General features: G+C 29.5%; 2 protein-coding genes and 1 long non-coding RNA gene across 9 annotated transcripts; 2 read left to right on the top strand and 1 right to left on the bottom strand.

The window, feature by feature from the left end:
• LOC122854977 lies at positions 1-6626 on the top strand. 6 transcript variants are annotated; one of them, XM_044156044.1, is made up of 5 exons: positions 1-55; positions 3654-3967; positions 4047-4389; positions 4467-4581; positions 5038-6201. In XM_044156044.1, exons 2-5 carry the CDS (start codon positions 3734-3736, stop codon positions 6053-6055), a joined length of 1710 nt encoding a protein of 569 aa, XP_044011979.1. In that variant the 5' UTR covers positions 1-55; positions 3654-3733; the 3' UTR covers positions 6056-6201. The 6 variants fall into 6 exon arrangements, with proteins under 6 accessions (XP_044011979.1, XP_044011980.1, XP_044011978.1 ...); XM_044156045.1 differs by lacking the exon at positions 1-55 and adding an exon at positions 2114-2730 and having other exon boundaries at positions 5038-6626; XM_044156043.1 differs by lacking the exon at positions 1-55 and adding an exon at positions 2114-2358.
• LOC122854995 lies at positions 1011-1696 on the bottom strand. The gene is made up of 3 exons (XR_006374029.1): positions 1506-1696; positions 1344-1418; positions 1011-1244 (listed from the first exon to the last, which is right to left on the bottom strand). It is a non-coding gene; the product is annotated as an uncharacterized LOC122854995 (long non-coding RNA).
• A 2139-nt stretch (positions 6627-8765) lies between the features above and the next one.
• LOC122854980 (membrane-bound transcription factor site-2 protease) lies at positions 8766-11319 on the top strand. Of its 2 annotated transcripts, XM_044156049.1 has the most exons (7): positions 8772-9066; positions 9127-9183; positions 9281-9399; positions 9476-9826; positions 9910-10068; positions 10141-10389; positions 10486-11319. In XM_044156049.1, the coding sequence occupies exons 2-7, from the start codon at positions 9129-9131 to the stop codon at positions 10846-10848; spliced, it is 1296 nt and encodes a 431-aa protein (XP_044011984.1). In that variant the 5' UTR covers positions 8772-9066; positions 9127-9128; the 3' UTR covers positions 10849-11319. The 2 variants fall into 2 exon arrangements, with proteins under 2 accessions (XP_044011983.1, XP_044011984.1); XM_044156048.1 differs by having other exon boundaries at positions 8766-9066; positions 9127-9399.
• The last annotated feature ends 12750 nt before the right edge of the window (positions 11320-24069 follow it).

Genomic DNA, 24069 nt, shown 5'->3' with positions numbered 1-24069 from the left:
TTGAAAGAGATGACTGCTCTCAAAAAGTTGTAGCTCTTGTCAAAGGAATGCCTGAGTAAGTTTTTTTTATTGATCTTCGTTTAACTGTAATATTTTTGTTGTTATATTTTGAAAAAAGTGTGCGATTTATTTGCGTATATTATTATTTTAGATTTAGAAATGTTTCCATAATGAGCTCTACGCTTAATTCTGTACACTGAGAGAAATTTTAACTAAAAATTAAAATCATGGTTGAATAGAAATTACTATAGTACTTTGTAATTTTTGTTTTAATTCTGGGACTGGCCGCGAGAGTTGGAATTCTACAATAAAATTATGTAAAATCAAGAAGACTAGAAATACAGGAGGACGAACTTGCCTCAAAAAACCGTATCGCTATACGGTCGCCGCATAATTGAGGGGCGCTAGTAGTAACACGGTAACGTGCGCGACTTGTGTCGCTTTTTTTTTACAATGCGCACAATACAAACATACTCTGACAAACTACGGAAGCCCTGGAGTGCCATCGTGTGTGCTGTGTTACCAACCGTCGTGTGTTAATAACACAGCAGCATTTTATTGATTTTCGTGTGCTGTGTAAATGACACACAGCATTTTTGTTCATTTTTGTGTGCTGTGTAACTGACACAGCACACACGTTTTTTTATGGGTATATAAACGCAGCCAAACATAGGGTTCCATTTACAACAGATGTAAACAAGTATTTATTTGGATTTTAGAGCTGTTTGGCATTGTTTCATGTTTGGAGTATCGATAATGGATGTTTGTTGTTTTTAAATTTTAAATAACAAACGATGCTTTAATCAGCCAGGATCATTATATGATTTAATAACTATAAATTCAATTTTTTCAGCTTAACATGCCCTCGACCATTATTTTTATACAGGTATATTTTTTTTTATCGTAAAATTATTAAATAAAAAATTGCAATATTTTGGAATATATAGTTTTAAAAATAACTATTATAAAAAAAATTACAATATCAAATTAAACCATTCAGTAGAAAAATATTATATAATAATAGTAAAAATTTTCTTTATTATCATTGTACTAAATAAACAAGTGCAATATAATTCAAAGCATTATAAAGTATCACGAGTATCATTCGGTACATTTCTAAGCTCTGACTTGAGATGTTTGTAAAACCAAGATTGAGTACCATCATCATGTAATTTTCATTGTCATTTAAAATATATTAGTCATAAGAAGTTAGAGCAGTATAGTTTTAGATTTGATTGTTGGACCTGTATATAAAAAAGCATTGGCGTTAGACAAAAGTGCATTAACCGGTGCAATATCGATATTTCTTTTTTTATTTAAAGGTATTCCAAATGTTTTCTCACCATCTGTCACTTGAGCAACCAATTTTTGATCTTGATTCGCCATGACAATTGAAAAAATAAAAAAATACTGATAATCTAAAATCGAAATCATTTAGATTATTTCTCTATGACAAAATAAATAAATATATTGTAGTAAATCGTAAATATAAACTATTTACTCACAACATAATATTAACAACAATGGATGATGGTTATTTGCAGCAAGTTGAATGAACAAAACCAATTACTAATTATTAAGTAGCAAATAATAGGTAATTTTAATTAAGTAAAAATATTATTCAAATATTGTTTTAATTAATAATATGACAACATAAAATTCAAGCTTGTCAGCTAATGAAAAGTACTTGTTTACATCTTCTGCACCCGTATTCAGAGGATGTTCTCATTAGGGCGTTTTTTTTCCGATGGTGGCGCTTGTGAAGCTTTTCTATGTAAAATCTATATAAAAAGTTCACAAGCGCCGTCATCGGAAAAAAAAAGCCCTAATGAGAACATCCTCTGAATACGGGTGCTGTATATATAAATACTGATAAATACAGCCCCATGTTTGGCTGCGCTTATATGCCCTAAAAAAACGTAAAAATCGCAATATTTTTAAAAATCAACAAAAATGCTGTGTGTCATTTACACAGCACACCACAGCACACGAAAATCAATAAAATGCTGCTGTGTTATTAACACACAACGGTTGGTAACACAGCACACGCGATGGCACTCCAGGGCTTCCGTAGACAAACACTAATAGAGCATTATACACATGATGTTTGTTAGAGTATGTTTGTATTGTGCGCATTGTAAAAAAAAAGCGATACAAGTCGCGCACGTTACCGTGGTACTACTAGCGCCCCTCAATTTTGCGGCGACCATATAGCGATACGGTTTTTATATACAGGCGAGATAGGGAGTAAGTCCTCCTGTATTTCTAGTCTTCTTGTGTAAAATGTGTAAAATGTCAAAAAATTGCTAGGTTACTTCAAGCCTCTATACATCGTTATCCATTGCAGATAGACATGGGGTTGAGTGAAGTTTATTATTGAAAATTCAATTCTAAACAATTTATGAAGAATTACTTTTTTTGATTAATCTCTTAGATTATGAGTTATGAGTTAATTAAATAAAGAACATACATGTTTAGTGAAAACAATAAAAATTATTATATGTTTGAATGAAAAATACTGCACAATTTAATAAATATTCTTATATATATAATAAAAATTATCATGTACACATATAAAAGTTAGCATAGACTTAAATATTTTTTACTATATAGCTTTGTAAAAATTCTGTTTGTGGGGCGAAATAACACAAAGATGGCCGACCGATTGAACAAATGATTGAACTGTCATGTAATTTCAAGCATTTCTACAGTCTTATCTGTTGAAGCTAGGTATGGGGTTAAGCGAGGTTTATTATTAGTTATTTATTTCTAAACAATTTATCAAGAATAACTTTTTTCTATTTAACAATTAGTTTTCGAGTTTTGAGCGTGTAAACAGAAAAGAAAAAATGTTGCCGGGAATTGATTGATATTCTCCGTGAATCTAGCACAAACTGACGAACTTAACACAAAAAATGTCCAACTTTTAAATAAAATTTATAATAAAATTTAGTAAATTCTAAAACCGGTAGTGGGTAAATTCTCAGTCTGCTAGAATTTACTTGTGAGTGTCGTGAATTTAGTCATTTTTTTAAACAGAAATTACAATAAAATTATGTGTAAATTTTATGGCTTAGTATTGTATATAGTCAATGGCCAGATTTTTTACATAATTTTATTGTAAAAATTATCTATCAATATACGAATAATTCTTATAAATGACGGGGGAACGCAGTTTTTACTATTTATTTTGTAATTTTTTCTTTTACATTTGTAATTCTTAGTTAATATTTCTCTCAGTGTAGTTGATACAGAATAGTATATTTCGTTACAAGTGCCCACTCAGAGAGTGTGCTCTCAACGAATTTGGAGGGGCAAGCACGAGCCTTGGCGAGTGTTTCCCCTCCAAATGAGTTGTGAGCGGGCTCTCTGATTGGGCACATGTAACGAACCATATTTTATGTTACTAGGGACAGTGGTAATAATGTGTGAATTTCTAAAAAGCGCACTACCCCTCTTGCGCTTTGGAAATTCACACATTGTTCCCACTGCCCTTGTAACATAAAGAAAAAAATTAGATCGTGAATTGCAGTTCGACAATTGGGATAACTTTGAAATATCTTTAAGGAACTGTAGATTTACAAAAAATATTTTACTTGGTAAAGATGAAGTAGAAAATGAAAACAACAAGGCCTTTTTTTTTGGTACCGTAGATGGTCACAATCACTTGCAAGCTGCAAAAAATTTGCATTTTCAATTTCTACAAAATATTGGATCCGAGTTACATTTAAATATGTGCATTGTTTATGCAGTCAATGATGTAAATGTTATTCCTGCAATATTTGTTTTATTTAAAAGAAAGTCATATGAAATTTTTAAAAGAATCATGTATTATTTATTAAATTATTCACCTTGTCTATCAGCGATTGAAACAATAACAACCGAACTGGACGAGAATATTATAAAAGCAATAAGACGTTGTTTTCAGAATGCAAAAATTCGGAGCACTCTTTTTTATTTTCAAAAAGTAAGTTCTCCACGATATAATTTTTTTTTAATTATTCTAAGCTCATTGCATATTATTTGATTTTTTTAATTTACTTCAGGAAACAACAAGTAACTGGAAAAATTTAGGACTTCAATTTGATGAAGAGCATGTCCATGAAAATAAAATTCTGAAATATTGTTGGGCAGCACCATTAGCTGCTGAACACGATAACAAAGCAAATACTTTTAAAAATGTCATCGAAATTTTATTGAGCCAAGCACAAGAATCCTTAGACTTGAATACAACAAAATTTGTAAATGATCTCGAATGCAAATGGTCCTCAAGGTTAAAATACGTGCTACCTTATTCAACTTACGAAATTCAGAATGACATTGAGGCTATTGAACGACAACTGGAATTGGATTTTTGTGATCAAACAGTAAAAACATTAAAGATTTTAGGTAATTAATATAAAAATAATGACTTAAAATTTTTGTATAAAATAATTTCTATAGTAATAATAAATTTTTTTTTTCAGAAAAAATGATGAAAACAATCACAGGGTTTAAAATAAACAACAGTATATATAAATTATTTAAAGCTAAAGACAAAAGAAATATCACTGATGCTGGGAAAAAACTGCGAGATGAAAGGTAATTTATTAAGAATACTATTATTTTTTCTAATAAATTTAAATTTATTTAAGAAACTAATTATAATTTGCTATTTTATTGTAAAAAATATATTAGAAATCATATATTTATAATTATCCCTGGGAGAAATAATCTCTCCTGATTTTCTCCGGATTTCTCCGGATTTTCTACGTAATTGAGACTTCCGGAGATATGCACGGAGTAATCTCCAGACTATTTCTATAATATCTCCGGATTTTTTCCGGAATTTTGACTTTAAAAAACAAACACAAAAAAATGGAAAAATTAATAAGAAAAAGTAGAAATAAGAGTTTACATACGAAAAATAAAAAAGAAATTTTTTCTGAAAAAATCCAGAGAAAATCCGGAGAGATTATTTCTACCAGGGAATAGGGATGGTCAAATGAAAAACAATAACTTCCAAATAAATATATTTAATTTAATTTTTATTCGTAGGTGGTCTTTGGAGCAGTTTTTAGCCAATTGCTTGACAGGAGACTCCATCACCAGTCTTTATTATAAAATGGACATCGAGCCATCCATGTACAATGTCACTGCCGATATTAGGGATCTCGAAGACCCAAAGAATTCAAGTCCAGACATTCGGATGTCGGATCGTTACATGGATCTAAGCACCTGTAGTAATCCATCTCAAGGTCGAGAACATAAACGACAACGAAAAGAAAAACTGGATGATATCATTGATAACGTAGCAGCTGGAACATCAGACACAGATTCTACATTTTTCAAAAACATTTCACAAGCATCATCATCATCATCATCATCATTTATAACAACACCAACACTATCAACTACAACAACACCAAAAACAGCAGCATCAAATTTTATTAATCACATTGAACATAAAGTAACTGCAGTCGAGTCTTCTTTAGATGAGTCTGCTGCTGATGATTTTGATGATACAATCTTTGAAAATAGTTTACCAGAATTTCCTACATCAAGATGTACATTAAAATCACCAACTACACTACCATCACCACCACAACAAACTATAACAGCAACAACAACAACAACACTACTACCATCACCAATAATAACACCAGCAACAACAACAACAGCCAAAAAAATAGTACGAACAACTGGTTTCCCAATAAAATCTTTAAAAGTTAAATTTATCAAAACTAATGACCAGCAATGTAAAGTAAATAATAATGATTTATTAGTGCCACAAGTATCTTCATTATCATCAACAACAACAGTGCCTGCAACATCAAAGTTGCCATTAACACTTAATTTCAATAAAATTAATTCCTATAAAATAATACCCAACTTATCTAATAATTTAACAAACAAACATTTATTATTAACTCTTCCTAAAACTAATATTAAACAAACACAACCATCATCATCTGTTGCTCATAAATATATCAAAGAGAAAATTGAAACACCTATAAACAAAAGACAAAGAAAACAAATTATCGTTTGCAGAAAAGAAGCTGGGATAAAATGTTAGGTTTTGATAATTAATAACGTATGAATAATTTCATTTCATGTAAGCCTCTATGTATTTATGTTTGATATTAATTTTTTTTTCATCATATTTTTTCACTCAATATTATATTAATAATGTTTAAATTAAATAATAATTTTGATATTGTCTGCGTGTTATTTTTATTACATGTTGAAAAAAAAAAAAATTTATAGTTATATTGATTTTTTTTTATCATTTTGTATTTTGTTTGTTATTAATTTTTTTTTCATCATATTTTTTCACTCAATATTATATTAATAAAGCTCATATTTTATAATAAATCTTGATATTATTGTTTGCATTATTTTTATTTAATATGAAAAAAAAAAAAAATTATATCAAAATGTTATGGCACAGCTTGACATGTACTTGTTTCTTGGGGTTGTTTTAAATATATCGATTCGATATAATTCATATAATTTTTTTTTTAATTCATGCATTATTTGTTTCGCAAGTATGTTCATCATTATCATCTTCCGTTATTGAAAAAAAAAATATATAATAAAATGTAATGAGTAATAAAAATATGATATTAGAAAAAAAAAAAAAAAAATTAAAATAATATTGATTCTTTGTTTATCATTTTGTATTTTTTTTTATTAATAATTATTTTTTTACATCATATTTTTACTCTTAATATTAATAATGAAATTTGAATTAAATAATTTCTCTGGATATTGTTTGTGCTATTTTTATTTCATGAAAAAAAAAAATTACGATTATATTGATATTAAATCATCAAATTTCATCATTAATTTTTTGTGCATACAGTTTGAGAAAATTTTAAGGTGCATAACATGTGTTAGTTTATTTTTTCAAGAAGCTCACGATTTGATAATAATAATTCTAATAATAATTTAATAATATCAAATAATATTATTAAAAAATAAAGAAAATGGATACGTAATAGACATCTATGTAATATTATATTAACTAAATACATACCTTCTTTACCGACCTAATACATGAAATGTAAGCAATCGGTCATTATCGGAATACACTGAGGGCCGGTTTTTTCGTCCAACATTACAGTTAACTAAGGTTTAAACTCTAGTTAACTAACTAAGGATTTGGTTACCGACTGCGTTTTTTACATGCTTTAGTATTGAAAATATCAATCGATAAGTAGTTAATCCTTAGTTAGTTAAAGTTAGCTAATGCTCAGTTAACTGTAATGTTGGACGAAAAAACCGGCCCTGGGTAAAGTTTTTTTAAATACAGTTTAAATGAGCATAATTTTTTATGTGTACAGTTTAGGTGGGTACAATTTTTTCGGTGTAGAGTTCACTAGAAGAGAATTCCAAAGTGTATGGTATATTATGTGTAGAATTTTTTTCGTCCAAAAAAGAACACCCCTGCTGCTGGTGTGAGCCAAATAAAACCAAGCTCAAGGTTATGTAAAGTAAGTCTATTTCTTCACATAATTTTTTTTTTCTAATCAAAATAATAAGTTTACAAGTTAAAATATGAATATTTACAGAAATATTTATGAAAATAGATTTTGATGAATCTCAATAATGATAAAGAAGATGTATGATACACCGGTATCATACCTGCCGCAGTCCGCAGAGTTAGATACAACAATTGATCAGTAAAGGGTCCAAAATGACTAGAAATACCATTTCTAGTATTTCTAGTCTTCTTGGATGGGTCTTTGGTTGATTTTTGAGTTTAATACATTACATATAAATCACTGTAATTTATGTAATCTATGTAATTTACATATGATGCCACGACTGTCAATTGAATATCAAGCTGTCACTTAGTGTTGACATAGTATTCAAATTTGGCAAATATAGCTAAAAAATAAATGAAACTAAAAAAATTGTGTAGTTATCTTCATCAACCCCTTAGATATTTGCTAGAATAAATCAAAATACTATTGGCAAGTATTGCTAAGGAAAATATGTAGCCAAATAAATTAATTCGTAGTCTAGATTAATTCCTTTGCTTTTGGCAAAAATAATTCTAATTTGATATAGAAAATATTGATGAGGAATTAATTTAGACTAGGAATCAATTTATTTGGTTACATCCTTTTCTTTGCAACATTCGCCAATAGGTTTTAATAAATTAATTATGGCAAATGTTTTTATAATTATTTTATCAGCCATTCGTCGAAATAAATCAAAAAATGTCGAATTACTGGGTGCGTTCCTTTAATAAAAATTTTTTTTGCTCTGCAATTTCGCCCTGTAATACCGACCAAAATTTTATAGGAAAAAGCTGTTTCTTGTAGTGGCAGTACTAGCACATGACATTATTTTTTTTGGCTTTCAATTATTGGAAAAATTACTGTTCAATATTTATGTCAAACTGAAATAAAAGGAGAATTTACTTGTTGTAATTGCTTGTTATTGTCACATAGGTTGTACAGGATATTATCGTAAATGTTCAAAGTCTGGAGAATTACATAGAGGATTCTATCACTTTTGTCGTTGTTTCTATTTCTAGTTTTTAGTCGGTATTACAGGGCGAAATTGCAGAGCGAAAAAAAATTTGAATGCACCCCCTGACTGCGGAATCAAGGTTTCGTGGCTGCTGTAAGATGGCGCAGTGAACTTTGTGTAAGATACTTCATGTTGCTTCATGTGAGGAACCAAGCCGTGTAAATTACTGTAATTTACACTGTAAATTACAAACCCATCACTGCAATTCTACCCAACGCTGGTTGTGTTTATTAGTAAATGCCAAATGATAATGTGCGATTGCTCGAATAGTTGCGTTGTTTTCTGCCAAATGCTTTATCCAATAAATTATTTTATTAATGAAAATTGAATATTTATAAAACTAAACTGCTTTTAAAAGCAACAACTTAAGTTCCCTGGCTAACTGCACGCTAGAGAGGCATTATATTGTGACTTCTCCCTGAATGAACAGACCCAAACTAAGTGACCGGTAGAATTTCCAAGAAAATAATGGATGGCATTAATATTTTAACAGTAGCTGGTATTCTGCATTGTTTTTTTTTCTTTTTTAATACTATTTTTACGGTACGTGTTTTATCATATCCCCTGCATAGAATTATATTTTAATAACTCATATACTTTCAGACATGCTCTCTATATCCATATCATATTTTTTTGAAGTTTACCGGCTTAGAAATTCAGGTATTTAGAGTAAAATGGTTCACTACTTCATTCAATCGATTATTTATCAAATGGGGAAAATGCAGATCAAGGCTATTAAAACTATGGTTTAATACAGGTGTTATTGTCACAATAATTCTTTTTCCAATGGCATTGTTAATAATGTTACGAATGTTATTCATGAATGTATTTAAAACCGAAAAATCAGAAACTAGTGAATGGGTTCTGACACCTGTGGTAATAGTAGTTTTGTTATTAATTTCTATTTCCACATGGAATCTTGTCAAAAATATTTTTTTTTCGTTTAAATTAGGTACCAGGTGTAAATGTGCCATTTGCTGATATAAAATACTACGTAATTACGTTGATACTATGTAGTCTTATTCATGAATTTGGCCATGCTTTAGCTGCATCTCGGGAAGATTTACAAGTATATGGTGTTGGATTTTTGCTTGTATTCATTATACCTATTGCATATGTTTCACTAAATAGTGAACAACTAAGTCAGTTGCCTACAATGAAACAATTAAGAATTTTATGTGCTGGTTTATGGCATAATATTATTCTTGCTGTAATATCTTTTCTCATTTTTTTTTCGAGTTCACTACTACTGGCGCCTTTATATTCTGTCGATTCAGGAATTATTGTGAAGTCAATTCATCCAGTAAGTTTCAAATATCGGCTTGTCCATTTTACATTTTATTATGTAGTTGATGGAAATTGATGTATTATTTATTCCCATACTAGAAATCACCTCTATTAGGTTCAACAGGGTTGTATGTCCACGATAGTATATACAAAGTAAATGAATGCCAAGTCGATAATATTAATGATTGGTATTACTGCTTGCTGGATACGATAAAGCATGTGACACCTGGATATTGTGTTGATGAACTAATTGTACAGGTAGATTAGAAAAATAAATCTATCAACTCGTTTTTCAATCATTTATATACAGCTGTATTTATGATTATTTAGGAGCATGACAGATCAATACCCGATTTGAAAAAACAAAAAAACGCAGCTAATTGTTGTAAAACAGATGATGAATCTCATGGATACTTATGTTTTGAATATGTCGAAAATTTATCAAAACTTATATTAAATTCGTGTTTACCAGCTAGAACGATTATTGAGAAATCGTATGATCAATGTCAATCAAGTTTTTCATGCTTAAAGCAAGATACATGTTGCGTAAGACCAGTTCTAGGTAATAACAAGACAAAAGTAAGTGACCATATATTTTTTTATCAATTATTGTATCGTATTTTTTTGTTATGACGATTTATTTTAAACAATGTTTGATAACAAATTATCTTTAAGGTTGTCCAAATAAAACGAAGGATTGGAAAAGATATACTATATATTGGAGATCCAGCTGATATTTACAAAACAGTAATAGTATCTAATTGGGTGCCAAAATTTAAATTAATAGGTTCAGAATTACCAGAGTTTATAACAACATTAAGTAAATATATCACAGTACTTTCTGCTGGCCAAGCAATAATCAATGTGATTCCGTGTTTTTGGTTTGATGGACAATATATTTTAATTATATTCTTTCATAAATTGTTGGGATCAAGAAGTCATCCAAAAACACGGCAAACATTAAGTTTCATAATAACGTGTATAGGAACATGTATACTCCTTATTAACTTGATGTACGCATTTAGAAAAAAATTTTAATTCCCAATTATGCAGTCATGACATGTATGCTGATAATATCATTGACACATAACATACATAGTAACTGATGGATAGACACAACAATTTATTTTTTTATTTATTTATTTTTTATTTACACAACGAGTACAGGTTTACTTTGATAAATTTATATTTTTTTTTAATTCATTCATAGAATTTTCACCATGGATTATCAATGATTTTATCATCAACTGTAAAAAAAAAAAAAAAAAAAACCAAGTTAGTCAAGAAAATCGGAGTTTGCGAGAGGATTTTCACTCATTCACAACTTGAACCTTCATACTTCGTCCTTTATATGTTTATTATTGTTGAAGTCCGACTTAACCCAATCATGTAAATATTCTCGATCTTGTTGAGATGAAACTTGTTTTATAGTACGCAAAATGTTACGGTATAGTTGCAATACTTCCTTACGCAGCATAAACTGAAAAATAAAAGAAAAATTACGAGATACCCGTTTAGAGAACGTTTTATTGTCTTACCTCTTTGAGGCTGAGTGACGCGTTTGGTAACTTACTGGCCATTTTTTAATGCAAAAATAAAATAATTATGAAACCCAAGATTATTTCTCTCTTGCCTTGAGTATGTTTGAGTTGGTACCAAGAAGACTAGAGACCAGGAGAGTCAACTATGTACATTGGCGATGGGACCAAAAACGTTCATTCAATTACATATGTAAATTTGAAATTCGCGATTCAAGTTTTAACTTTTACTTGCTTTTGGAGGCTTAAAAAAAGAAACTGCTACAATTGCTACAAATTGCCAACATAGAGTGAAACCGGCAGAAGAAGATCATGGGGGACGTTCCAAAAAGCATTCGGAAACCCGGAAGTTCAAGATTGTGATCATAGAAAATTTTTGATACTTTGTTGTGGTGGACATGATTGTTTGTTCATGTATTTTTATAGGCACAAATCAATAAATTATTATTGTTTAATTATTAATAATAATTATAAAAATACTTTTCACAACCGTATTAAGTAACAAAAGCAAATGGCATATGCAATATGGCTGTTTTTGTTATTTACAATATCTATAGTAACCTCTAGTTACCCGAGGAAAAAGAGTTATATATAACTATATATAACTATATATAACTATATATAATTATATATAATTATATATATGAACCTGTTTTCCCGAGTATACATATATCTATATATAGTTATATATATCTATATATAGTTATGTATATCTATATATAGTTATATATATATATATATAGATATATATAAATAATGTTATATATAACTATATACAGGTATATACAGAAAGTGGCAGTATATCTCTATATATAACTATATATAACTATATATAACTATATATACTTATATATAACTCGTTTTTCTCGGGTACTTTTAAGTTTATTTTATCACTATATTTTTTCATCTACTGCGCCGGTCCGGGTTTCCGAGTGATTTTTGGAACGTCCCCATGAGAAACCATATGCACATGCGTGAATATGGAAGCACACAAAGGCAAATTGTATATCTGTGTAACAGCTTCATTCCCCCACTCATAATTCTGGTACACACAGACATACAATTTGTCTCTGTGTGCGTCAATATTAGCGCATGCGCATAACATACCTCGTGAACTTCTTCTGACGGTTTCAGCACCCGCAGTCCAATTCACAGGGCATTACAATTTAGAGCTTTTTTCCTCTACTGGTGGCGCTTGTAGAGCTTTTGTATGTGAAATCTATATAAAAAAAATTTGACAAGCGCCATTACCGGCAAAAAAAAGCCCTAAATTGTAAAAAATTTGCCCTGTGAATTGGACTGCCGTATTCAGAGGATGTTCTCATTAGGGCGTTTTTTTTCCGATGGTGGCGCTTGTGAAGTTTTTCTATGTAAAATCTATATAAAAAGTTCACAAGCGCCGCCATCGGAAAAAAAAAGCCCTAATGAGAACATCCTCTGAATACGGGTGCAGGGCTCAAACTCACGACAAGCAACATTTCGCTTGTAAACATGGCCGCTGTTCCTACGGATCTACTGGGCATGCGCGAATCCGTGATTTCAGTATGAGCTGTGCTATTGTCACGGTTCAAAAAAAAAAATAAATATAACCTTATTAAAATCTCAATATTACACTTTTGCTCAAGGTTTTGTTTATATATTTTTTTTTGTGTAATGTGGTGTCATGCCCAAATGTTTTTATAATTATTTGGTTTTTATTTTTGTAGCACTACTGACAGCTGACTATTTACACTGCATATAAACACAGTGCCTCCGTGATATAAGTCACAAGTTCGACAGTGTCGACAGTGACTTATATCACGGATTTGCGCATGCTCAGATCGCTTAGAATTATGTCGGCCATGTTTACAAGCGAAATGTTGCTTGTCGTGAGTTTGAGCCCTCACTCTAACCTCCTCTTTTTTTGCAACAAAAAGTAATGCATATAGGGTGCGTTCCAGTAGGGGAGCTGTGGGTATTAAACAGTATTAAATGTGTTTACCTCACAAGTGCGCATGATCCGCGTATTATATTATGATCCATATTTTTATGGTGTATTTGTTGGTAAATCGTAAATGAGTGTCAATTAATTTATTGTTAATTAATTAATAATTATTATAAATTGGGTTACTTAAATAACGAGACAAATTTTAAGATGTTGAGTTCTTGCCATTTTATTGAACACTAAATATTATTTATTAGAAAGTTAGCTAAATGATAAATGATTTTCGAAGTTAGCCAGTAGAGGCGTAAGTGTGGGCTCGAGGACCACCACAGAGCATTCGATAGCTGCAGCCAGCTGCAGCACCCGTATTCAGAGGATGTTCTCATTAGGGCGTTTTTTTTCCGATGGTGGCGTTAGTGAAGCTTTTCTATGTGAAATCTATATAAAAAAAATTTTGTCAAGCGACATCAGTGGAAAAAAAAGCTTTAATGAGAACAATTTTGCCCCGTGAACACCGCACCCGTATTCACAGGGCAAATTTTATACAATTTAGGGCTTTTTTTTGCCACTGATGGCGCTTATAAAATTTTTTTTATATAGATTTTACATATAAAAGCTCTACAAGCGCCACCGGTGGATGAAAAAAGCCCTAAATTGTAATGCCCTGTGAATACGGGTGCGGGTGGTGCAGGGCAAGGCCTGTAGATTAATAGACGGCTGGGATCAGGTCGTCGCATGACTCAGTGCGCACGCGCGGTCAGCCATGTTTGATGCTATTCCCCACTCCTAATGTTCACCACACAATGTAAACAAACAGTGTATGGCATGTCAAAAAAATTTCAACATCAAAATTTAATCATTTATTTATTGAATAAATATTGTACGTCAACGTTGTGCGATCGGTTGCTTCCCCCAGAGATTCAGATCATCGTCGAAAATGATCTACTGGTGCTGGTGTGAGCCGAATAAAACCAAGCTTAACGTTATGTGAGGTAAGATTATTTCTTCACATGATTTTCTTTTTCCTGATCAAAATTATTAGTTTACTAGTTAAAAAATATTGATATTTACAGATATATTTATAAAAATCCAACATAATGAATCTCAATATGAACAACATCGTCAGGATGGCTAAAAAAAAATTAAAACCAAATGCAGTACCAACTTTGTTTGGTGATGTTTTGATAGATTTTTTAAGTATAAAACTAGCGCCCTCGCCGGCCGCAAGCGGCCGCCTCAGTTGTTTCTATGCTATATGCTATATGTTATATATATGCTAAATTCCAATGACACGTCATCATGTGGTGTTATCAACAAAAAAAAAAAACAAAAAACAATGAAATTTTTAATTGGAGGAAAAATTAATTTATAAATAATATTTGAGGATGCCTAATAGAATGCTTGAGACCAGCCCGCAGATACGAAATCCATTAAAAGCCTTTTGATTTGTACTTATTTTTAAATGTAATTTTAATGTCAACAATTATTTTATTTACACGTTATTGAAAGGTGGAGGACAGGTTAATTTTTTTTCGAATTGACTCGGAATCATGAAAAAGTTGCTAAATGATCAGAATTATTTTGTATTAATTTGTGCTATTAACATCGGAATTATTCACCTGAAGAATAACGACAAAATGAAAAAAAAAAAAAAGTTATTTTACTCCAAAAAATGTTTACACAATATACAGAGTCATGGTGCTTTAAATGATGAATCCTTTTTCCATTTATTTCCTATCTATTTCAAAGAAAAGAGCAATTCTGGTGGAAATATTTCTCCGGCATTACTCCGTTTTTGGTCCATTTCTTGAGAAATTACTCTGGCATGAGATCAATGCTGGATTTTTATCTCTTTCATTGATCTCATACCGAAATTATTTTGCTGGTACTAATTTCATGCCGACGAAATTACTCCGGCATCAATCTCATGTCGGAGTAATGCAGGAGTAATGCCGGAGTAATATTTCCACCAGGGAAAAGCTACAACTTGTATCAATAAAATAAAAAGTTACACCTCAATAACAATAACATAAATTGTTAATTAGAATTTTTTAGCTCACGTCTTTCTCATCAAAAATAATAAAAAATTATTTAAAATTTTAAAAATATTTTTTATTGACGGCACTATGCAACTGTTAATAAATAATTGTCGTTCAACAATTTTTTTTTCATCTATCTTCTACCATCATCTGCTATTTATTGTAAGAAGAAATAGCTTACTCCAAATTTTAATTCACAATATTTTGTTATTATTATTGATGTACAAATTCCGATTTTATGAGTGCAAATTAGCTTCTGCTTTTTTCTTTAAATTAGATAAGAATTCAATCAAAAAGACCCGATGCGTTTGCGAATATGAACATTTTAGAGCAAATATTTTAATTTTGTCGTTGTTCTTGAGGTAAAAATCCAATGTTTGTACAAATTAGTACAAAATGTTCTGATTATTCAACAAAGTATTGTAAATTTAAATTCTCGAGTAAACTATTTTTTTTTTAATATTATTAAAGTACGAATCCTGCTTTCATTGATTCAAATAAGCTCATGACTTTTTTTTCGAGAATAAAGAAAAAAATTATCTATCATTATTTATTATCCGAGGTGCCATGCAATTGTTAATAATCAATTTTCGTCAAACAATTTTTTTCTATTATTTTCCATTGAAGGACAAATTCTGTTATTATCAATATAAATTAACCTATGACTTTTCCTTCGAGGGTAAAAACAAATCATTCAATAACATTTTTTTTTTAAGACACCATGGAATTGTTAATAAACAATTACATGACACGCTCAAAATAATAGAATAATCCTTTTAAATAATTCTTTTTTTATCTTTGGAGAGAAAAACGTTGGCTGATAATAGCAGAATTCGTACTTCAGTGGAAAATAATATGAAAAATTGTTAATTAACGATTACATGTCACCTCGAACAATTGTTAACATTTATTTATAAATATTGTTGAATTAATTTTTTTTTTTTCTTGAAGAGAATGTCGTGAGTTTATTTAAACCAATGAATGCAGGTTTCGTACTTCAATAATGATTAGATAAAAAAATCTGTTTACTCCAAAATTTTAATTAACAATACTTTGTTATTGTTAATTAAAATGTACAAATCTTGATTTCATTCTTACAGGTCCGCGTGTCCTATTTAAAAATGAATCTATCTTTTTTTTTTTTGTGTTTGAATGTAGTTCTTTTTTTTAATTATTCGTTATTTATTTATAACACATTAACTATTCTTTTATTTATAACAATTCAATTAAATATTGGTAAATCGTTTGAAGGTTATGGGCATTAATATTTTTTGACAGATATAAAATGTTGTTATAATCACAAATGTCAACACACACATACATATGTATATGCAATTAGCGCCACCTATATCAATTTATACGACATGCACGTGACCTTCTAATACCCCAATCAGATTCCAGTAAATTTAAAAATGAGGCGCTAAGTTTGAAAAATGAAGCGCCAAGTTCAAATTTAGATGCGCACGCAAAATGCGACGCCATGACACCAATGCTTTTTTTATTTAAGGATTCACCAAAATACAAGTGACGTGAGTAAGAATAAACATTGAATTTTAACTTATATTAAAGTTGTCTTGATAAAAAAATATTAATAGTTATTTTTTTTTTAGAACATGATGTTAATTAGACTTCATGTGAATCACTAAAGCAGTTGTCAACAACAACCTTAGGTGAATCTTTTTCCAGACCATTGCTTGATGTAATCATAGATAAATATACCACTGACAACAAAAAGAGTTTATTCAAGTTACTAAAGTCTAATAATACCAAATGTTTACCAAGTGATGAGCAGCAGATTGAATTGCCATTAGTAAACTTGGATAAGGATCATTTAGTATCAATTCTTGCTGATGAATTACAAGCAGAAATAATAAAAAAATATAATGAAGGAGTTATTAAATTTGATTTCATGCTTCAAAATCAACATTGTCTTTATCACCACGAAATTTCGAGTTTAAACTAGGAAGTAGAAAGCTTAAAAAAAATAAATATTAGTTTAGACTGCAAATTACGAGTTGAATAAGAAAAAAGGATACTGTCAGAAAGACAACGAGAAAAAATTAAAAACAAGTTTAACAAGCTTCTTAATGTATTCGGAAAATTGTCCATTCTTTAAAAACCTTTTAATTGAGTTATTTTATTCACTTATTTATAGTATGCGACAGGCAAAAGCCTACTAAAGCCAGAAAAATATATTTTGTTGTCAGATAAAAAATTGTATTCGATTATTTTATTTTTATATTGAAAAAGAAAAAATTATATTATTCGAGTAACTTTTGTTTCACTTTTTTACAACTATTTATATTAAACTGTCTGATAACTTTGTCAATTTTTCAGAATATTTAATTAATTATTAATTGAAAAAATTAAGTGTTAACTTCTTGTTGTATACTGTTTCTGTAATAGACCAGATGTAGGTAAGCTATAAAGATGGTTTAAATAATGCGCGCCTAAAAGTCGGCCATGTTTGATGCTCGTGCGACGACCTTATCCCAGCCGTCTATTAAGGAATATCCAGCACAAATCAAAAATACGGATAGAGCCTTGGAATTTTTTAAGTAGCTTAATGAAATAGTAATACACACGCTCAAATTTTATGATAATTTTCTTGTAGCTAATTACTTAGTAATTAATTAATAAAGTAGGCTACTTTTTTGGAGGTTATACATAGGTTCTTATGGAGAGTCCGGTTGAGTTTTTAGAAACCTGGTTAGCCATTTCATGAAAAATACGGCTAGCTTTATCAAAAACTAAGTATAGATAGAAGAAACAATAAGGAAACTTTTGATATAAAAATTAATAGGGCTTTGAGACCTTTTTATTTTACAACAAATAAAAATAAATTTTTGTCTTCGTTTAAATACTTAAGTGGAAGTGAGAAACGAGATTTTCTCCTTTTTTTTTATCTCGTTCGCACTCATAGAAATATTATGTTTCTAAATGCCATCCGCAAGAGGTCTCTAGATATGCGCGGGTAACACCTTAATCTACAGACCACTACAGACCTTGGTGCAGGGCATATTTTATACAATTTAGGGCTTTTTTTTGCCACTGATGGCGCTTATAAATTTTTTTTTCTATAGATTTTACATATAAAAGCTCCACAAGCGCCACCGGTGGATGAAAAAGCCCTAAATTGTAATGCCTTGTGAATACGGGTGCTGTCCACTGAAATATAATAAAACTGGAAGGTGAACTCCTATGCGTAGCCAATGTACGGAGTGTCGCTAGAGATAGCAATATATTGGTTGGCATTCCCTCTCACTCACGCATGCGCACATTAAATCTTGTACAGTCAACGTCAAAACAAACTAGTACTACACAGTATAAAAGTTAAGGCATGTGGCCACTAGCATAGTTTTTCGACCAAGTTCTATGCCATAGCACTTGTGTCACTATATTTAACTAGAAATTTACTAGAAAATGGCCGCCGAGGACTATGTTGAAAAAATGCTGCATGCAGCATTTTCAGCATAGAACCGCTAACTTCACACTAGTTTTTTTTGATACAGCCAACATTAAAAAAATACAACAACAATGGTTAGCGTTATTAATAAATTTGTTTGTTTATATTTACACATGTATAGTACATATATATAATGATTGACTGTCAAAATATCAAATTGTCAACAAATAAAAAAGGTTATATTTTTATTTATCTTTTATGTGTTTGTAAGCAAGTTGGTACAGCTGAAACAATTTCAAGAAACGATTAAAACGCCGCCCTATAGCCGTCATATGTGAACTTTTCCTTCCATAGCGCTATGGCATAGAACTTGGTCGAAAAACTATGCTAGTGGCCACAAGCCTTTACATTATATTTCAGTAGTCTCAATCAATTATAGTTGACGTGACTGCCCGGGAAAAAATAAGGTAGATCTAAATAGATGTGTTGCCGTAGATCTGCTGATTGAGCGCATCTATGTAGATCTACTCAACCGACTACACTATAGTAAAATATGTTTGGACGATGTAGATCAACGCAGATCTACATGTACCGACAAGGACAACAGGCCAACCATTGAGTTTCTCTCTCGGCGACACGAAGTTCGGCTTCCAGTTTTATTATATTTCAGTGTTGAGGCCACGGGAGCCAACTTGAAACTATCTGTAGTGTAGAATTCGAAGAAATAGAAAGTCCCTAGCGTTGTTTCCATATGAACACTATATATATAGTAATTCAATATTACCTGTTTGAATTATTCATAGAATTATATAGATTACACTATAATTTTTTTGTAAAAAAGCTTAATTTCTGTAGTATGAATTATTGAAAGCATATCCCTGGTAGAAACAATCTCTCCGGATTATCTCCGGATTTCTCCAGATTGTCTACTAACTTTCTCCGGATTTCTCCGGATTTTCTACGCAATTGAGACTTCCGGAGATATTATTCCGGAGTTTTTTCGGGTTTTCTCCGGATTTTCTCCGGATTTTTTCAGAAAAAATTTCTTTTTTATTTTTCGTATGTAAACTCTTATTTCTACTTTTTCTTATTAATTTTTCCATTTTTTTGTGTTTGTTTTTTTAAGTCAAAATTCCGGTAAATATCCGGAGATATTATAGAAATAGTCTGGAGATTACTCCGTACATATCTCCGGAAGTCTCAATTACGTAGAAAATCCGGAGAAATCCGGAGTAAGTCCGGAGAAAATCCGGAGAAATCCAGAGAAATCCGGAGAAAATCCGGAGAGATTATTTCTACCAGGGATATATTTCAAAAAAACACATTTCACACATTTTTATATTTGATAATGTCACTCACTAAAAAAAGTAAAATATTCGAAATTATAAAATGCTAATACTAAACTCACACACGTGAAAATTACTTTGAAAACTATAAATAATCGAAAAAAAGTTAGCTATCCAATAAAATGAACAAAAATATTCTTACTCAACGTGGTTTTCTTTCATAGTTAAAATCGAATTTATGTGCCATTTGATGAGAATTGTAAATAGAAAAATATAATGATATTTACGATTAACATATTTTGCTACAAATATAATTACACATTTTCAATTCACGTATCAATTGAAATTTTAAATTATAATTTTTATAAAAATATATATTCCTTATAATGATAAATAAAATAAAGCTCTTAACATTTGAAAACCAACTTATGACTCTAACGTTTTTATAAGACGATTTGTATGAGTACATTTATTAGTTTCAAACTCAAATTGCATCCAGTTAATACAATAATAATTATTTATTTTTTAATTAATGACACATGTATAAAAAATTTGATGTCCTTTTGAGCAGTAAAATTTTATAATTATATTGCAAGAATTCTACTAATTAAGGACTCGCAAATTACAAACTGTTATGTTATCAATAAATTAATTATCTGTATGTGATCATATAGGCGATTAGAAAATCATTTAATTATTAATGGAAACTAATTTGTTTTTTCACGCAATATTGTAATATACTCAATCGAAATTACACGAAATACTGATTCATCCGAATTTATAAGACAGTCAGTATTGCAGGAAATATGAATGTTTTTGAGAATCGATTAATATTGCAGAAATCTTTTTTATCACAAATTTAAAATTTAAAAATAATTAAAAATATTTTATTATAGAAATATTTCATATATTTATCACATGAATTAATTTAATATTTAAACATCGAAAAAATTCTACAAAATTAAATGGATCAATAAGTTATATAAAAATATAAATGTTTGAAATTTATGATGTATGTGTTTAATGTGTATAAAATTTCTAGCTAAAAAAAATCATGATTTTATATCCTTTTTTTTTTTGCTGAAAAAAAAGTAGAAAAAAATTTCAATATTTAATTAAATGAAATAAAAATTGTTCGATTATTTTGAAATTATAATTTTTCGCGATATAAAATTAATAAGCAACAAAAAAAAAAAAAAGAGAAATTAGATTAATCACGAGGTAATGAGAGTAGTGTAAAATTAATCTGGGCTTTGTTACAAATTTAAGAATAAAATTTTTAGGTACGTAAAAATTAATATTTAACATTTAAAATTTAATATTAACTTAAAAACAAAGAAAGGTTGAATATAAATAGAATATATAAAAGAAAAAGTAGTAAAAACAAAATGAAATAAATAAATGGGTCAAGCTCAAAATTTTATTTGAATACATTTAATATTATATACATTGTTTATATATAAAAACATACATGATTACTTTCGAAATATATAATCACATATTTATATATATATATATAGAAATATATTTTTTTATCCAATTTCAATAAAAATAATAAAAATGATAGTAATTAAAATTTAAAATTATAATTTCTTTTTTTTTTCTTTTGATATTTTTAAAATCTTTCATCAGTAATGACATTTATGTTGTTCAATATCTTGAACTAATCATGTTCAGAATCATGATAGTATTAATTTTTTTTCCACACCACGTTTAAAACCACATAGTGGACGTTGTTTTAATTTCATTACCATTTTCATTTGTTAAATCTTTTTTATCATTTTCTTTTGCTTGTTTTTCTTTTTTTCTACGTCTTCTTTCAATACGTTAAAAATAATTATCATTTTCTTTTCGCCATTTTTGTTGTTTTGATATTTCAATTTGTTTTGTACATTTTGGATTGCACGAAATTAAACTATCAAATTCAGCTAGATAACCATGAAGTCCACATTTCACATGTACAAAAAGTATCAGGTACATTTTTATCATCATCCGATGAATATGGTTGTAAGGGTTTTTTTTTATTTGATTTAACATCTTTATTATTATCCTTGGCTTGATTATCACAGTATTAACACCCCGGGAAAAACGGTTTGTATACAACCATATACAACCATATACAACTATACACAATCATATACAACTATATTGTATACAACAACAACAACTAATTGTATACAACTATATACAATCATATACAACTATATACAATCATATACAACCATACAACTTGGTAGCTTAGTTTACTAATCTTGTATACAATCATATATAGTTATATACAAACATATATGGACATATACAATTGTATATATATTTATATATGTTTATATATGAATTTATAAAATCATATACAACTATACAACTTGGTACTTGGTAGCTTACTTTATTTATCTTGTATACAATTATATATGGTTATATACAAACATATATGGACATTTATAAAATTTTATACAATTTTACAACTCAGTAGCATATTGAAGACTGACCAACCTATGACTTGCCATCCATCGATTTTTATTCGGGTCACTAAGACTGATTGTTTTTCATTCTTACCATGTATACATATAAAAATATATTAAGGGATTACCTCGGCCAAATTTTGGGGTATAGGAGATAGGGGATAAAGCCTATGTTTAATACATTGGTCCGAGAGCCATTGCCAACCTCAAAAAGATGAAGTTTCCATTTTTTTTTTTTGATAAAACAATAATTTTTTGAAATAATTATTGTATCATAACCTAATATTATTAATCCCTGAAATATATTTTATCAACTTTTTATTTTTTTAAACATTTATTTAATAGTTAAAAAAAATGTGTAAATCGTGAAACACCGCAAAAAAAGAAAACAGTTGGTTGTACTGAGAGTGCGGTTGTGTTAGTGTATGATATAGCTGCTGTGGCAGTATGTGTGTATCAATGTGGGATTTATTACTGGCGGTTTTAAACCTACGCGCCACAACATGGCGGATCACAATTCGGTGTTGCCATGGTAGAAATACTACAGGTATGGCAGTGCGCAGCCTGGTTTGGCCGCTGTGAATCGACCAATCAAAAGGTCGCCTTCTTGCCACAAAAATGGAAGACTTTATGCGCGCGCGATACAAATTTGTTAAGAAAATTTTCAAGTTTTTTTTAAATTTTTCAAAAGTTATCATATTTATTCAACTAGATTTGGTATATTTTATAATGATTCACATACATCAAAAATAAAAACTAATTAATTATATTAAATAAATAAATCCAAGTATAATAAATACAACACAACCTCTATTGTTTGTGGCATAAAAAAAACAACAATAATGAAAATATTATAATTTATTTGTTAAACTGTCTTGGTTTTTTTATTTTTTTGATTTTTTATAAACATGCTCCACATATACATTTATTTGTGTACATAGTATGTGTACATAGTATTTATTAGTATTTACAACAATATAAAAAATAGTTGTCAAAACAGTATGTTAGAGAGAGAGGCTCTTATAATAGAGATTGCGTGTTAGAAAGAAAAGCAAAACAGCTCGATGGCGCGTTGTTGATTGGTTGAAAAAATAAGGCTGCGCAGAACGCGACGAAAAAAGCATGAACTACTGCCATACCTGTAGTACTTCTACCATGGGTGTTGCCAAGCCTACATTAGAATATAGTAGACGTCATATATACTGCTCGATTAGATGAATTTTTTCATACTTTAGCTATTAATTATAAAAAACTAAGCTCCAAACCTCTTTAATTTTTTTTTATACGTTTTGTTTTGTCTCATTTTATAACCCAATAGCTTTTTTTTCACGGTGTAACATTGTCGAATAAAGATATCGGTATTTTAATGGACTTTTTTTTGACAAAAATCATATTCTCCATAAGAGCCCATGTTAAAAGTTGTCAACTTTGAAAATTAATAAAAAAATAACGAGCTCACAAACAATTACCAAAAAATTACATAAAATGTATCAGTATTTCAAGAATCTACTGTAAAAATTTCAAAGCATTCTAATATTTAGTGACTGGCCGAGGTAATCCCTTAAGAATTCTTAAAATAAATTTAAATATTATTGGGAAATGTGTAA

This window comes from Aphidius gifuensis, linkage group LG4 (assembly GCF_014905175.1).
Source record: "Aphidius gifuensis isolate YNYX2018 linkage group LG4, ASM1490517v1, whole genome shotgun sequence".
Taxonomy (NCBI): Eukaryota; Metazoa; Arthropoda; class Insecta; order Hymenoptera; family Braconidae; genus Aphidius; species Aphidius gifuensis.
Note: the sequence above shows the minus strand (reverse complement) of the source record. Positions and strands in the feature narration are given on the sequence as shown.

What these genes read in the sequence shown, in the direction of transcription:
- LOC122854977 (XM_044156045.1), top strand. Translation starts at nt 3,734, where the DNA reads ATGTGCATTGTTTATGCAGTCAATGATGTAAATGTTATTCCTGCAATA. An exon ending in CTCTTTTTTATTTTCAAAAA is followed by an intron (nt 3,968 to 4,046) that starts GTAAGTTCTCCA and finishes AATTTACTTCAG; the next exon opens with GAAACAACAAGTAACTGGAA. An exon ending in AAAAAACTGCGAGATGAAAG is followed by an intron (nt 4,582 to 5,037) that starts GTAATTTATTAA and finishes TTTTATTCGTAG; the next exon opens with GTGGTCTTTGGAGCAGTTTT.
- LOC122854980 (XM_044156048.1), top strand. Translation starts at nt 8,992, where the DNA reads ATGGATGGCATTAATATTTTAACAGTAGCTGGTATTCTGCATTGTTTT. An exon ending in TTGATGAACTAATTGTACAG is followed by an intron (nt 10,069 to 10,140) that starts GTAGATTAGAAA and finishes ATGATTATTTAG; the next exon opens with GAGCATGACAGATCAATACC. An exon ending in TAGGTAATAACAAGACAAAA is followed by an intron (nt 10,390 to 10,485) that starts GTAAGTGACCAT and finishes ATTATCTTTAAG; the next exon opens with GTTGTCCAAATAAAACGAAG.